At 50.0% G+C, this 14,395-nt stretch overlaps 1 protein-coding gene across 1 annotated transcript; it reads right to left on the reverse strand.

Moving 5' to 3' along the window:
• Window positions 1–1,199: 1,199 nt before the first annotated feature.
• LOC112889541 (protein HEADING DATE 3A) lies at window positions 1,200–2,635 on the reverse strand. The gene is made up of 4 exons (XM_025956239.1): window positions 2,389–2,635; window positions 2,207–2,268; window positions 1,983–2,023; window positions 1,200–1,661 (listed from the first exon to the last, which is right to left on the reverse strand). The coding sequence occupies exons 1-4, from the start codon at window positions 2,590–2,592 to the stop codon at window positions 1,429–1,431; spliced, it is 540 nt and encodes a 179-aa protein (XP_025812024.1). The 5' UTR covers window positions 2,593–2,635; the 3' UTR covers window positions 1,200–1,428.
• Between the last annotated feature and the right edge of the window lie 11,760 nt (window positions 2,636–14,395).

The following is a 14,395-nucleotide window of genomic DNA, read 5'->3' on the forward strand; positions in this document are numbered from 1 at the left end:
TATCGTAGTTAGGGTTCTAACTTCTAAGGCGGGTTTTCTACTAAAGAGTGCGAAATGATGGACCTATCTAGGCCATTCTCGGTGCAAATTTTGTTAGGATTTTAATCTCATCAAATGATTTGATATGCCAGGTGGCCAAAAACAGTAATGTGTCATGGTACCAAACCTACCTACTGCAGCACGAACCATTTCCGTGCCGTGCCGTGCCTTGCTGCGTCGTCACTCACTTCAACTTGCAAAAGCGTGAAATGATGAACCAGGCTGCGGCCGACGTCCAGCCCGGCCCAAGAGGGGCCTGCTCCGGGCAGCGCGCGCGACTGCGCGCTGTCGCGTCACAGAAGGCCTCCGCCGTTGCTCAGCCCAAGGCTTCCATGTTCCGCGGCCCGCGCTCTCTGTTTGCGCCTGAAACCGGCCCAACAGACAGGCCCAAGAAACTGGTCCAAATAGCTTACATGTGTGATCCAGTCATTTGAACATCTTCTTAACGTGGAATAAAAAATGAACAATACAAAAATAATATTCCACCTTGTGTGATGGGTGGGTCGTTTGTGAGTTGTGACCGGCGAGCAGGCCGCGAGATCCAGATGGATGGCCGGCGACGGCGGCGGCGAACTCGATCGCGTAATGCCTGCGCACTAGTAGTCCCCGCAACTAGGTAATAACTACCAGCAGGTACGTACGCCGGCCATATGATCTGCTCTTCCTCCGGAGCTCATGCATCATCGACGCGTTGGGCGACCTCTGCTCCTTTTCATGCATACTGCGGGCAGCTAGGGCCTAGGAGGGCACAGTCCAGTCGATCATGTTGCACTGAAATTAAATAACAAAATCAAAGGCAAGTATGCAGAGGAGGAAGATGAATCCTTAGAGCTTTGCCTGCCTACATGATCCACCGGGGAAAGCCTGCTCGATGCTGTTCTTGCAACGGCATCCGGTGAATCTCTGACCCTTCAAAAGGGCCAAGGCCGCCCACCAGCAGCCTCACGTGACGGTGTGCTCGCTTCGCCAACTTTCCTGCACATTCCTGCTTCCACCGTCGAGCATGCATGGCATATACACCGTACGTACCGTAAAGCAGTCTGTCATTCCATTTACATGCTTAATTATAATTTGTCTCCCATGCATATATGATAAATATATACAAGCATGGGTACCTATAGATAGATGTGTAAGCACTAGGCAGAAGAAGATTCACATAATACAGCCAGCATGCCATGTCAGAACTAGCCGTTTATTGTGGACACCGCACTATATGTACTGATATTTGCTAATTAGCTAGGCTTCGTCGTCTTGGCTTCTAGCTGCTGCCTAGTTCATCATCAATTTCCTTGCAATCATACTTATGCCATCGTTAAATGCTGTGTTGGTGTGGCAAGCCACACAAACACACACAACCCTAGTATCTTGCTTGGGTCGTCGGATGATACATCAGTTAGGGTACATCCTCCTTCCGCCGGAGCCGGCCTCGCGCTGGCAGTTGAAGTAGACGGCGGCGACCGGCGGGCCGAGGTTGTAGAGCTCGGCGAAGTCCCTGGTGTTGAAGTTCTGGCGCCACCCGGGGGCGTACACCGTCTGCCGCCCCAGCTGCTGGAACAGCACGAACACGAAGCGGTGGATCCCCATCGTCGGACGAGGGTTCTCGTAGCACATCACCTCTTGCCCTGCATGCACGCGCTCTCCGATATCCACCAGTCAATAATCACATGCATGGTATGCACCACTATTATATTATTATCAGCAAGTATAGTATATACCTTATTAATTACTATGTGTGGATTTATTTATTTTTAACTAATTAACCTTATGCGTGTAGTAATCCATCTTTATTTATATATGCAACCCAACAAGTGAAGACGATACATGTGTTGTGCCGTGCCCATCTGATTTATTTGCTCTGTTTTTTTTTCTGAGTAAAAGTCATAATGTAAGTTTGTCTGACAGAGGTAGAGACGGCAGATTAAGACAGGGAGCTGATGGCTCACCGAACGTTGCCCCGGTAGTCCCTGGAATGTCAGTGACCAGCCTGCATGAGAAGACAGAGTGTGGATCAATCGGTCCGTATGCCACCATGCATCATCTATCGATCGTGACGACAAGATACATGCTGCACTAGCGCCTGTAATTGTCTAGCATATAGCTAGTACACTACATAAAGAGTGACAGAATAACTAATCTGAACAAGCTTTCTTTTTTATTATATTATTACCAATGCAAATACTCCCTAAGGTTGGGGTCGCTTGGGCTCGGAGCATCCGGGTCGATCATCACCTGATGATGAAGAAGAAGCACACGCACGGTTCATTAGTCTACACGAAACAGTCACTGCTGGAATGTAGAAGAAGAAGAAGAAGAAAAGAAAAGAAAGCATGTGCGGCGTGTAGTACGCACGAGGGTGTAGAACGTCCTCATGTCGAGGCCGCCGACCTCGACCCTGGGCTGGTGCCCGACCATGGACGGCTTGAGCTCGCAGCCGTTGGACACGGTCCGGGAGCCGAAGCTGACCCTGAGGTTGGTGGTCCGGACGAAGGGATCCAGCACGTCGCCCACAACCCTGCCAACAACCAGCGGGTCCCTGTCCCTGCCGCCGGCCATCGAGAGCAGGAACGTATTGTTCTCTACTCGCAAGAACAGGGATGTGTGCTAGTAGCTACTTGGCACGAGCTGGGTGATGACCGTACCAGCCGGCTGATGAGACCTGCAGCTGCAGCTAGTACCTAGCTAGTAGATCTTCGAGCCAGCTCGATCTGGCCTACTGGCTTGTGTTGGTTGGTGTCCATGCTTGCATTGTGTCTCACCCACTTTATATAGGAGTCGGTCAAGCTCAGGGCCGGTATATATCGATCGACTTGCCTGATCGATGCTGGGTGCTGAACAAGAGCATGGCGTACGGCTTTCCCGGGTCTGCTGATCAGAGCAGCAGAATCTCGCGTCCCTTTCTATCTTCATGTGGACGTGACACTGCACGCTCGCCGGTCGGGCATCGCTGGCGGCTTTCGACGACGCACCCGCCAAAGCAGTGGCGACTTGATGAGCTCCCTAGCTCCTATTGGAGATCGATCTATCGATCGCAAGTGCACCCACCAGCAGCGTCAGTGCTAGCTAGCTGCCGTATAAATCCATCATCTCTACACAAGCTGCTGCTAGCTGCTGCTGCTGGGTGCTGGCTGATGAATGATGATGCTGATGCTATGCATATGACCAGCAGCTCGACCCGTCTTCTCCATTATACGTTGCGTCTCGGACTCGATGTATCGAACAAGCAGCAACATGTTCGATCCATGGCGCACGGTATGGTCGAGGGAATGTCTGCCAATTACGCGGCGATTTAATGGTGGTGATTGTGCTTAGCCGCCTGATTTGCTCAGGCAGGATAGGGTCTCTCCTTTGCAGACGGTGTACGCTCGACACTACTCAGCGCAGGGCTGGCCTGCTGTCGATCGATCCGTGGCGTAAAGCTTCCGTTTATGTGCACGGTGGCGATGTCGAAAGGCGAACAAGATCTGAACTTTGGATAGTCATAGGACGAGCGAGAGAGGAGGAGCTAGAATCATTTGGTGCCAAGGGGCGGCCATGGCTTGGGCGTGGTCGGAAAGGATGAAGACGACGCAGCACATGCGATGTCAGATCAGTTGCCATATTGAGTAAGGCGTAGACATGACGCACGCCCGTAATAGGTTAAAAGCAGGCTCCATTCCGATCTTTATCCCGGCCGGTCCTCAAGAATATGGCGCGCCACCGTCGATCCCAAGGGCGGCGAACGGGTTCAGAGAGGAGGAGCAGTTTGCAAGAGATCGAGAATGCATACATGCGAGCTAGTACAGTGTCGGCAGCTGAACCTAGGACACTGACAAGATGCTTCATTCCACTTTGGATCTGATACTTTCCCACAGTTTTTTGGAGGTGCCCAACACTGCTTTCTGCTAGTACGTTTTGCTAGCTAATAACCAGCTGCAAAATTGTGGGTAATGAGTTATATTTTGTCCTTTGATGAATTTCTAAGAAAAAGGTATGTATGAAGCGCTCACTACTCCATATCGATCTCATGGATTTATCTCAGCCACATTTGAGTCCGGAACTAATATAGGTATTAGTCTCAGGTCCAATGGCTAGGGAGCGGTAGGAATCTTTAATTCCAATTGGAGGCTCCAACTGGAACTAAAAGTCACTCTTTAGTACCGGTTGATGTCTAAAATCTTTAGTTCTAATTGGAGTCAACCGGGACTAAAGGGTCTTTTTCTGTAGTAGTGGCTAGTGCTACCAAAAAATCTTTATATATAGAAATACACGATATACAGACTAAGACCACAGTACAAAACAACCATGTAACTACATCAACTGGCTCCTCGATCGCATTACTTTTCTGTGCCTTTTTTTTTTGTTTTGCCTTCAAGGGTATATATGGGCCTAGAAGCCGATGATCTGACCTAATTTGAGACCCCTAGATCACAGTTAACGGCACTGCTATAGTGCCATACATGTGCCCCATATCTCTTGCTTTTTGTTTTTTTAGACGCCCTGTCTCTCGATGCTGGTATAATCACACGTGGGAAGAAAAGTGGCTGATGACGTCTCTTAGAGACGTACAGGTGTAGAAGATTAAACCCAATCATTATTGCCTGTTTTTCAGTTTTCGTTAGTCGTTGGAGTCCTATCTGATCGTGAATGGAGCATCCAATCGTCTGCATACATTTAACCGACTTGAAAAGAAAGGCATCATCTATCTTGCTACGGCACAAACACAAAGTCAAGTCCTTTTATCCTGTACCGACATTTCCTTCTATCGAGGCATGATGCACCTACTTGCTAACTGGCTAGTGATGCTAAAGTTTCAAGGGAATCAATATTTACAATTACTTTTCACCGTCTTTTTTTCTACCACCTGGCCTTGTCCTTTTCAATTATACAACATCAATATCATCACACGCGTCCGTAGCTAAAGCAGGGTTCAAAATTTCAGCTACAATTCGCCGAAAATTATCAGTGATTTTCTGTTCTACCGGTCAACCCCTAGACATAAACATATGACCGGTAATTGTTTTCATTCAGATAAATTCGTTTAGTAATTTTGAGACTTTTGGCCAATTTTCGGTCTACCAGTTTTACCGAGCCTCTCTAATCTTTTTTTCTTTTGGGAAACGGTAGGCCAAACACTGAACCAAAGACTCAGCTACTAAATTTAGAACAAAAGTTGGTTTGCCAAGAACCTGACTTGGGTACCCGCAAAAAAAAAAAAGAACCTGACTTGGGGTGTCTATTCCACTGCTACTAAAAAACTAGAGAAGTTTAAAAGCAAACAAACAAGACAATATCAGGTGTACCCCAAATATATTATACAGGCTAAAAGAATAAATAAAGGTTTTTTTGGTGTTCTTGCCCCTGCAGTTATGGTTTTGCCCTCATTTTTTTAACTTTGTAATTTTGCCCTTTATTTTTCACAAGTCATTGCAATTTTTCCTTTGATCTTTGAGTATTTGCTCTTGTTCTGACCGTTTACTGGAGGTAAAATCGCATTGACTTGTGAATAGTAAAGGGCACACCTGATATTTAGAAACCGCTGGAGATGCACTGATCGAGCATCGTATTTATCCTACTCATACCTCGTTTTCATTTTTATTTTTTCTTAAAGAGAAAAAGAGCAGCATATGCATGCATGACTGTTCGTTGTCCCCGGAGCATACGTGCGTGCATGGATTTCCCAGGAACAAAAGGTATAACCCTTTTTCCTCGTGCCTTTCTAATGACAACACGCATGACGTTTTAGAATTCTCCTGCTCCGACCGGCCGGCCGGCCCAACTTGGAGTGTGTCGATGAGCTTCCGTGTGTGTGTCGCAGCGCGGCGCGTCCACCATGCTGGAACAGCAGTTCAGCACGGCTACCTGGCGTGGGAGGATGCGTACCAGTCGTTCTTGTCGCCCAAAAGAACCCAGCCTGCCGGCCAAATCAGCACCAGTACGTGCTGGATGAAACTGAATGCCGCGGCATAAGGCATTTCATCATGGGTCACTGCTTGTTGTTCTAGATGGAACGAATGAATGTGCCATGCTGCGTCCATCTGCATGTCATGCAAGGTTTCATGAAGAATGAGATGCATACGCAAGTATTCGTTTTACACAAAAAGGCATGCATATGAAGGTACGTTTTCTTATGAAACTAAAATGCACCGATATCAAATAAATTCTACAAAAAATATATTTTCATTTTCCCGATCGCCTGAGGCTTTTTCATGAGTGGGCGATGATTATATTTTTGTTCTCCTTTTTAGTCCTTTTTTTAGTGAGAACTGGTACGTTTAGACCTAGCTAGACAGATAAGCTTGTGCTATGCCTGAGGTAACCTGATCCCCCATCTCGTCAGCGAGGTGTCTTTTTACTAGTACTAACTAACTAACCGCGCCGGATGGAATCCTAAGTAGTCAATTCGTGGAAAAAAAAATTGCACCGGCGCCTCAGCCTTATCCCTCTTGCAGTCTTCTTTGCCCGGCCTAGAGATTCCAAACTTTCCAAGAGGATAAAAAAAAGGAATCATTTTGATGACGGCCTGAGCAGACCGAAAGTTCAAAAAACATTGCACATTGTTGGACAGGGACGGCCCGGACGGGAGCCCAAGAATCGGATCTCATTGCCTGGCATCCAACTGAGGACCGAGTGCCTAGCTAGCTGCTAGTAGCTTTAAGGAACACATGGCAACCAGCTAGCTAGTCTTTCAGGGGATCGAGAAAAAAAGATGCCCCTGGAAGGCTGGATGTGTAGAGATGCATGTCCGCGATGCTCTTTGCAACTTGCAAGTCTTTTCGCAGGAAATGATAGCGCAGGCGTACGCTGTCATGCATATTCTTCATGCGGTGTGTGTATGTGGCACACATAATATATTTGCCATGCAAAGTAGCCAGCGAAATTTGTTTTAGCGAAGAGTTAGCTCTGCGAATCTACATTATGAATCTGATGTTTTTTTAACTTTTTTTAACAAAATACATGTGCTCTTGCGATTGATCATCTTCTAGAGCAAAGCTCTGGGGTTAATCAAGAAAATAAACAGAGAATGGAGTCACACAGCATGCAAAAAAAGAGGAAAAAAATTGGTACGGTAGGGGGTGACTATTGCAGAAAGATGAGAAGAATCTTTTTGGTAGACTGAGGCAAGTGTTAGTTGCACTGTGAATTTAGGGCACACCCGGGCCATCAAGCATGTGCAATGGCATGCCGATGACGTGGAAGTGCCAATGTGTGAATCACATTTTTCTTTTATTTGTAGATGAAATTACCTTTGCTATTTCCTTTCCTTTGCAGGCAGTAACGGTGTGCCGGCCCACAATTAATTAGCACCGGGAAGAACAGGCCGTGCCTGGTGAAAAGGCCTAACGTACTTGCATATTCAGCCCAGCATGGCTTGATTCGAGCCCAATTGCCCTCGGCACGCGGACGGGCCGCGGAGGCGACACCTGGGACGAAGGAAGCGATGGACAGAAGACCAGACGGGGACCCCGGCACTCGCGCCGCCGCCGGTCACCGTCTGCCTCCCCGCCTCCTAGATCTGCCGTGATTTACTTTCTCGGCCGCTCACAAGCTAGCGTCGTCACCGTTAGGTCCACGCACGAACGCACGCCGCCTTACGGTGGGTCGATCCCTCCCGGCGCCTGACGCAATCAGGGCGCGCCGTGCCAGGTCACAGCAACGATCACGACGATCAGATCGACGGAGGCAGAGAAGTCCTGGCCCGGATGAGGAACGGGATCCCGGTGATGTTGAACCGGACGGGACAAGAAGATCTCCGGCGGCCGCGCGTGCAGCGATCGGTTCCACGCCACGCGACCGTGTTCCGTACGGACGTGCCGATCAAGAGGAAACCCGGCCGGCCGCCAGCTGCGTCGCCGTCGACTGGTCCAGCCGGCAATCCGGCGCAGGAAACTGGAACAGCTAGCTTCCGTGCAGCTTCGACCACACGAGAATGTTTGGAAGAAGGTTCAGAGTTCCGGTATCGTGTTGCTCTCTAGAAAAGGCAACCTGCAACGCGCCCGATCTTCATGGAGGTCGACAGGACATTACTGGTAGCTACCAGTGATCTAGCTAGCTAGCTGCATGGATGGATCAGAAGGATCGGAATTAAATCCTGAAACTTGGCTAGAACAGGCCGGGCGACTAGTCCTCTGAAGATCGACCGGTCGCGCTCCTCCGATCCGTCTCCGTTCAACGGCGATTTTTGCCGGTTCTTCCACCCGCACGCTGCGACCTTTCCCTCCCTCCCTGCTGGATCCCTGTCGCTCAAAAGACAACTCCACGCAGGAGGCCAGTGGCGCTGGTCAAATCGTGATCACCATACCACACAGCTAGCTAGCCCTATATCTACCTATAAATGAAAGCGTATTACTTGTCACTGCTGGGGAGGTCCGATCCGTCCATGAGCTCAAATTAAGAAGCTACATGCTGCGAGGAGGTGGAGCTAGGGTAATAATAAGCTGCTCGATCGATATGGACGACGGACGGCCGAGAGGCGGCGGCGGCTGGTCGAGGCCGCCGGCTCCTCCCGCGACGGAGGCCACCACCAGGGCCGCCGGGACGGGGGCGGCGCACCAGCAGCAGCAGGTGAAGGTGAAGCACATCGTCACGAGGGAGGTGAGCACGGACCAGGCCAGCTTCAAGGACGTCGTGCAGATGCTCACCGGCAAGGACTCCGCCGCCGCGCGCGCCGCGGTGGTGGCCGACGGCGCGAGCTGGAGGGGTGGTGGCGCCGCCGTCGCGAGCGGCGGGAGTACTACTTCTGGAGTGAGTTCCGGTGGTGCGACGATGATGATGCTCCCGCCGGAGGAGGAGGACGTGAAACGGTGGTGGCCGTGGAACGGCCCGTGAATGAGCGCATGCATGCGTGCATGCAGACACGGTGCGCCATCAAATGTTCTTGTGCTATCTTCCGTCCTCCTTTTTTTTTTAATTTCATCTGCTATACAGAGAAGCAAATTAAACCATTTTTTGCCAGTGATCGATCGGCATTTGAATGTTTGCAGCTGCAAGAGGCATGTTGACTGTAATTCATTTCCTTTTTTACTAGAACGTGGATGTAACTATATGTATATGAAAACAAACAAATTAATAGCTCATGTAAAAAAAAGTCAATCAATTTCCCCAACACGTGCGTTTATTTCTCAGGCCATGTTGTTCTCACCCTAGAATGGGTGCTAAGCTGCATGAGATGAAATTAGAACTTTGAAGAAGTTAAGGTCTGTAGTACAACGTAACTGAGCCAAGACTGGGCCTCTATGAATGCCTCTAGTCATGGGCCAAGTAATCCCAGACCCAAGCCTCGTCCCATAAAGGCTCTAAAGTCCCTCTCAAAAAAAAAAAATCTAAAGCTCATAGTTTGACTCAGATACAACGGTAGCAAGTACAAAGGAAGTTCTAGTAATTTTCAAGCTTGAGGCATCGTTTAGCTGCTTTTTAACACTAGGAAGTTAGTTATTAGGGGTTCATTTTAATTAATTGGTTCATGTTGGGGCAAATGGATGTACCAAACACCACTATGTTCCGTTATGCATACTGTAGTGGAATATACTGAGCTATCAACTCTACATGGACTCGGAAAGTGATGCTCACTCTTCGAGTTCTCGTCACCATTATATAAACCTCGAGTGCAACAACCACAGCGATGATTGGACGAAACCTAGAAATCTGAATTATTGGGAATAATCACCCTTGGCCGGTTTCCCCAACCACCAGAATTATTTGTCCAGGACTTAATCACCCTGGCAAGTGGGCCCGCAGAACTTGCAATGAGGAGGTTCCTACTTCCTGGCATTATCCAGCAGGTTGATGCAACACGCCCCTGTTAGGTACCAGGACGGGGACTAGGTGAGGTGACAACTAAATGAAACAGACCCTTTCGTTTTCTTCTCCCCTTTATGTATGTGCTCCACCCTACCTTTTGATCAAGAGCGTGTTTCTTGCAGAGGTCGTCTACTCTCAACCCTAGAAAAAGCGACTCCGCATGCGTCCCGTCACTACTTCAGTGTTACCATAAGATTTGCTGATGCAACGGAAGTAATAGGTGGTTTATTTTTCTACAGCGCAAAGCGTGTTCATATGAAAATGCATGTTTTGAATTTTTATCCAAAATTAGCATGGACATTAAAGCTACGGTGCAGGAATGGGTCTAAACACTTGTGTACACACGAACTTTATCTCGGCTATAGCACACAAAATTTCGTACTTTTCCAAGATTCTGTGAATTTCCTAGCTGCATGCACGAAAGTAATCGCCTGCTCTTCAAAAGAAAAAGAAAGAAAGTGATCCCCAAATAAAAAAGTAAGTTTTCAGAAAAAGATGTATAAATAAATTCTCCAAAAAAATAAATAGCTTTTTTAAAAAAATGGATAAGCTATTTAAATGACATTTCAAAAAAAATATGCATACTATTTTTCAAATATATTATTTATATAAAATTTCTGAAAAGGTTGTATATGCAATATTTTTAAAATTGTTATTTAAATGTATTCCTCTGTATGCTATTTATATTGTATGGTTGTGATGATACAAGCACTACTGCACATAGTATGGCAAAATTGCTCTTGGCTCTACTTCAGTATTTTCATAGAGATCAGGGTTCACTCACCTTCACTGTGAATAGGAGAGCACAAGTAGCTTGCTATATATGATGTGCGGTGGATATTTTATTTCCATGTTTTGCTCTCGGTGGAGAGTAGTTAGCTACCCCCAAATAGTCTCCAAACAAGGGAAAGTGTGGTGCAATCACACCGAAGCGCGCGTCAAAAATCATGGCTGCTTTCTACCTTTGGAACATTCTAAACCACCACTTGCTGGTGACAAGGCCATGTCCCTCTTGGCTTCCAATGCAAACCACCATCCCGAACGCGCCCAAAAGCAAAGCCTCCAGATGACGCCGGCGAACCGGCCGGGGGAGAATACGGACACCGTCAGAGCCGTCGAGAACATGACAAGTTCAGAATTTACGTGACGCAAGTGGGAGTTAATTAACTCTCACGACGACCTAGCGACGATGGTAGCCAGCCAGTCTCTCTCTTTTGAATACCCTTCGGTGAGGACTGGTCCGGCGATGGCGAAACAGTTGGAAAACACGCCGCACATGCATGGTCCAGATATGCTGACCGTCAGTTGAGAGAGTTGTTCTCTTGAAAGATCGTCCAAGACTAGCACCATCGTCAGCTAGCAATCGTCTTCCTCCTCTCCTCCATCATTCATAAATCGTCCTCCGTTTTTTTTAAAGAAAAACTTCCCTCGCGTTTCCAAGCAGGGACGACGACGACAATGAAAGAAGAAGAGCATCTGTGCTAGTGCCGCCGTTCCACACCGCCAAATAGAAGAAGAACATGATCGGCGACGAAGCTTCAGAGCTAGCTCGAGTGGCGCTACAGGCCAGAGAGTATGCACGTAGCAGGTAGAGATCAGAGACAGCAAGTTGTTGCAGGACAGCATGCAGGAGGTCGATGGATCGATCGTCGTGCCCCGACCGGCATCTCGCTTGTTTCCCATGGCATCATCGTCGTCCATGCATGGGGACTTGACAGCATGAACCCAACCACTCGACCGATTGATGGAGTCCGATCCCGCACGTCATCCCTCCCGTACGTTCGGCGCGGGATGGTAGGCGCGCGCGCGGCATGCGATCGGCCCGCAACAATATTTTAACGGTGCCAACAGCGACATGATCGAGCTGATGATGCATACCCAACAACCACGCCCCCCCCCCCCCCCCCCCCCGGATCGATCAGCCACGTCTCGAGGAGAGGAGGGTAGTAGCCGGTTGCCGAGGGAGCCGCGCGCGGCACCCTGGGCCCCGGAGCACGTAGTACCTAGCGCCCCGTGCCCTCCGATCGAGCTAGTTGCTCTCCCGTCGCCACCCCAATCATGCATGTGTTCATGCGTGGAAGCAGTGGCAGTCTGCGTCGTCGCTCGCCTGCGGTGGCGGACCGGTGGTGGTGTCGCGTTCGAAAGCAACGCCGGGCCAAACGAACGCAGTGCCGTGAGCAGCTCGCGCTGCATGCAGATGCCCGTGCCACTGGCTGGTGCCGGCGGCGGCGGGTTGACCGGTCGCCGGGTAGAGTGACGCCGGCGGCGAACTGCTGGCCGGTCGGGCCTGCCTGCAGACGTGGACGGAGCTGGAGCTACATGGCGTGAGGCGAGGCAGGAACGGGGGCGTCGTCGCGTGGCGCGGCCGGCGCGCCACGAGGGGGCCGGGCATCGGGTGCGTGTCGCCGTCTCCACAGCTGGGGTGGCTTGCGACCTGTGATGACCTGGGTGCCGGTCGTCGTCGCCGTCGATCGTCGCGGGCAGTAGTGCAGCTGCCGCCCGGGAGGATCGGAATAACCGGATGGGATCGGACTCGAGGTCTAGTTTGCGGCCTTTTCGCGTCCGATGGGTGGACAAAAGCCGCGCGTCTTTTCAGTTTTCACGGCATTTAGGAGCGATGATGGTGGTGGTGGTGGCGTTAGGATTAGTGGATTACAGTGCAATGATTGGAGGAAAGCAGTGGAAGCTACCATCTAGCTTAGGTTCGTTTTCGCAGTACACTACTGCAACAAAGCACTTGTTATGACCCATCCTATTTTGCTTCGAGGAGCTAGCAGCGATCACATCCGTGCCGGCCCATTTCGTGCTAAAAACCTCCTCCTCTATCGATACATAGCCAGAGAGTTTTTGCTGATTACATTTTCTAAATTTTTTAAAAAAGAAATGCTAATAAATTACTCTATCCGTTTCAAATTGCAGGTCGTTTTGACAAATCTAAATACATAGCTTTTGCTATACATCTAAATATACGGTGTGACATAACATCTAGATTTGTCAAAACGATCCACAATTTGAAACGGGGAGAGTTAGTAAAATTAAAATATAGATCGGCTGCGGGTGTGGTGCGTGTACGTCCTAGACGTAGAGTAGTGGTATTCCGTTATGCATGCAGGTGCGGTGGTGGCGGCGGGGGCGGCGAAACGACATGGAGGGGACTCGTTGTTTAGTCGCCCTGACGAGACAGCGACCCTCCCTCCCTACTAACTGGTAATGGCTTTTGTAATCACCACCTTGTCATCCAAAGCGTGATCACCGACACTGTGATGCGCGTATACTATATATAAGGGCCCCAAATCCTGGTGCGGTGCTAGCTGCTGGTCCCTGCCGGCCGTGTGCTCTCTCTCATCAAGTGGCCTGGGTTGGGTTGGGTTGGGCCTTGTTCCATCACTTTCTCATCAGCCATCCAAGTGCTAGTGCACACTCGCTGCGCCGATGATGCCTGTGCACGCTTCAAAGCAGAACCACACTAGCCAGATGGTTTGATCTTTTTAAAAAAAGGAATAAAAAATTGTGAGGTTTTGGGTTAATGGTGGTGTGGCGATCTTGGTGAAGGGGGCCCTAGCTAGCTACTATACACAGTTAAGCCGTCGTGATGGCACCCACTGGCAGCACAAACTGTAGTACCAGGCGAGTTTAAGCCGGCCGGGCCCTGGGCGCCCACCTACGTGCTGCGCTGCTTCGGTTTGGAGGCACTTGCAGGAAGAATAATCACACGGACAAACGACGCCCATAGGCTCATCAGCGCCATGAAACCCGATCGGCGAGCGGAGTACTGGTTGGAGAGCGCAGCATCACGGCACTGTAGCACTCGCACATCTACCTGGTCTGGCCTTTGCAAGCTTCGCCTCCGATTCCATTGGTCCGGATGAACGCGTCACCGGCGAAAGGAGGAAAGACATAAACAGGTGGAAACAAAGAAGAGAGCTTTTCTTTTCTTTTTTGGCGTAGGCTACTGTTGGCTGGCGTCTACCACCGCTCTACACAGGGACAGGAAAACCGATCGAGCTGGACGCCCTCGCCGCTTTCAGAACCGAGCAGGCAGGGAAATCTCGTGCTCAGCTTCCTGGAACATCTAGCCTACTGATCTACCATCACCACACGCAATCTTTGAGCTTTCTCACATTTTCCGTGCCACGCCATGCGTAGCCTAGCCACAGTAGGCGCCCCTTTACAGATGCAAAGGAAGAAGGAAAGCCACGGCACACACCACGCAGGCAACAAGCTAGGTGAAGGGAGAGACGGGTGCCGGTCGCTCACGTCTGCTGCTGCTGCCTGCAGCCCCCAGGCCTGAAATCCTGAATGAACTCTTTTCTTTCTTCTTCCTGCCCTGGAAGACCCAAAGTCTGAAACTGAAAGTAACCTGCCAACCCAAAGCGGGGCGGCCACGGGGACTTTCAGAGAAAGGGGAGCGGAGCGGAGGCGGAGCAAACCCTTCCCGGCACGGGACTCGCCGCAGCCACCGGCGGGCTGGCTAATCGCCGATTAGCTGGCTGGAAAACGCCCCCATCTCGCAATCATTCGGCTGAGACCCGAGCCTGATTGGCCCTCGCTCCGGCACCGGCACCCATCGACCCATCAT

This window comes from Panicum hallii, chromosome 4 (assembly GCF_002211085.1).
Source record: "Panicum hallii strain FIL2 chromosome 4, PHallii_v3.1, whole genome shotgun sequence".
In the NCBI taxonomy this organism is placed as follows: domain Eukaryota; kingdom Viridiplantae; phylum Streptophyta; class Magnoliopsida; order Poales; family Poaceae; genus Panicum; species Panicum hallii.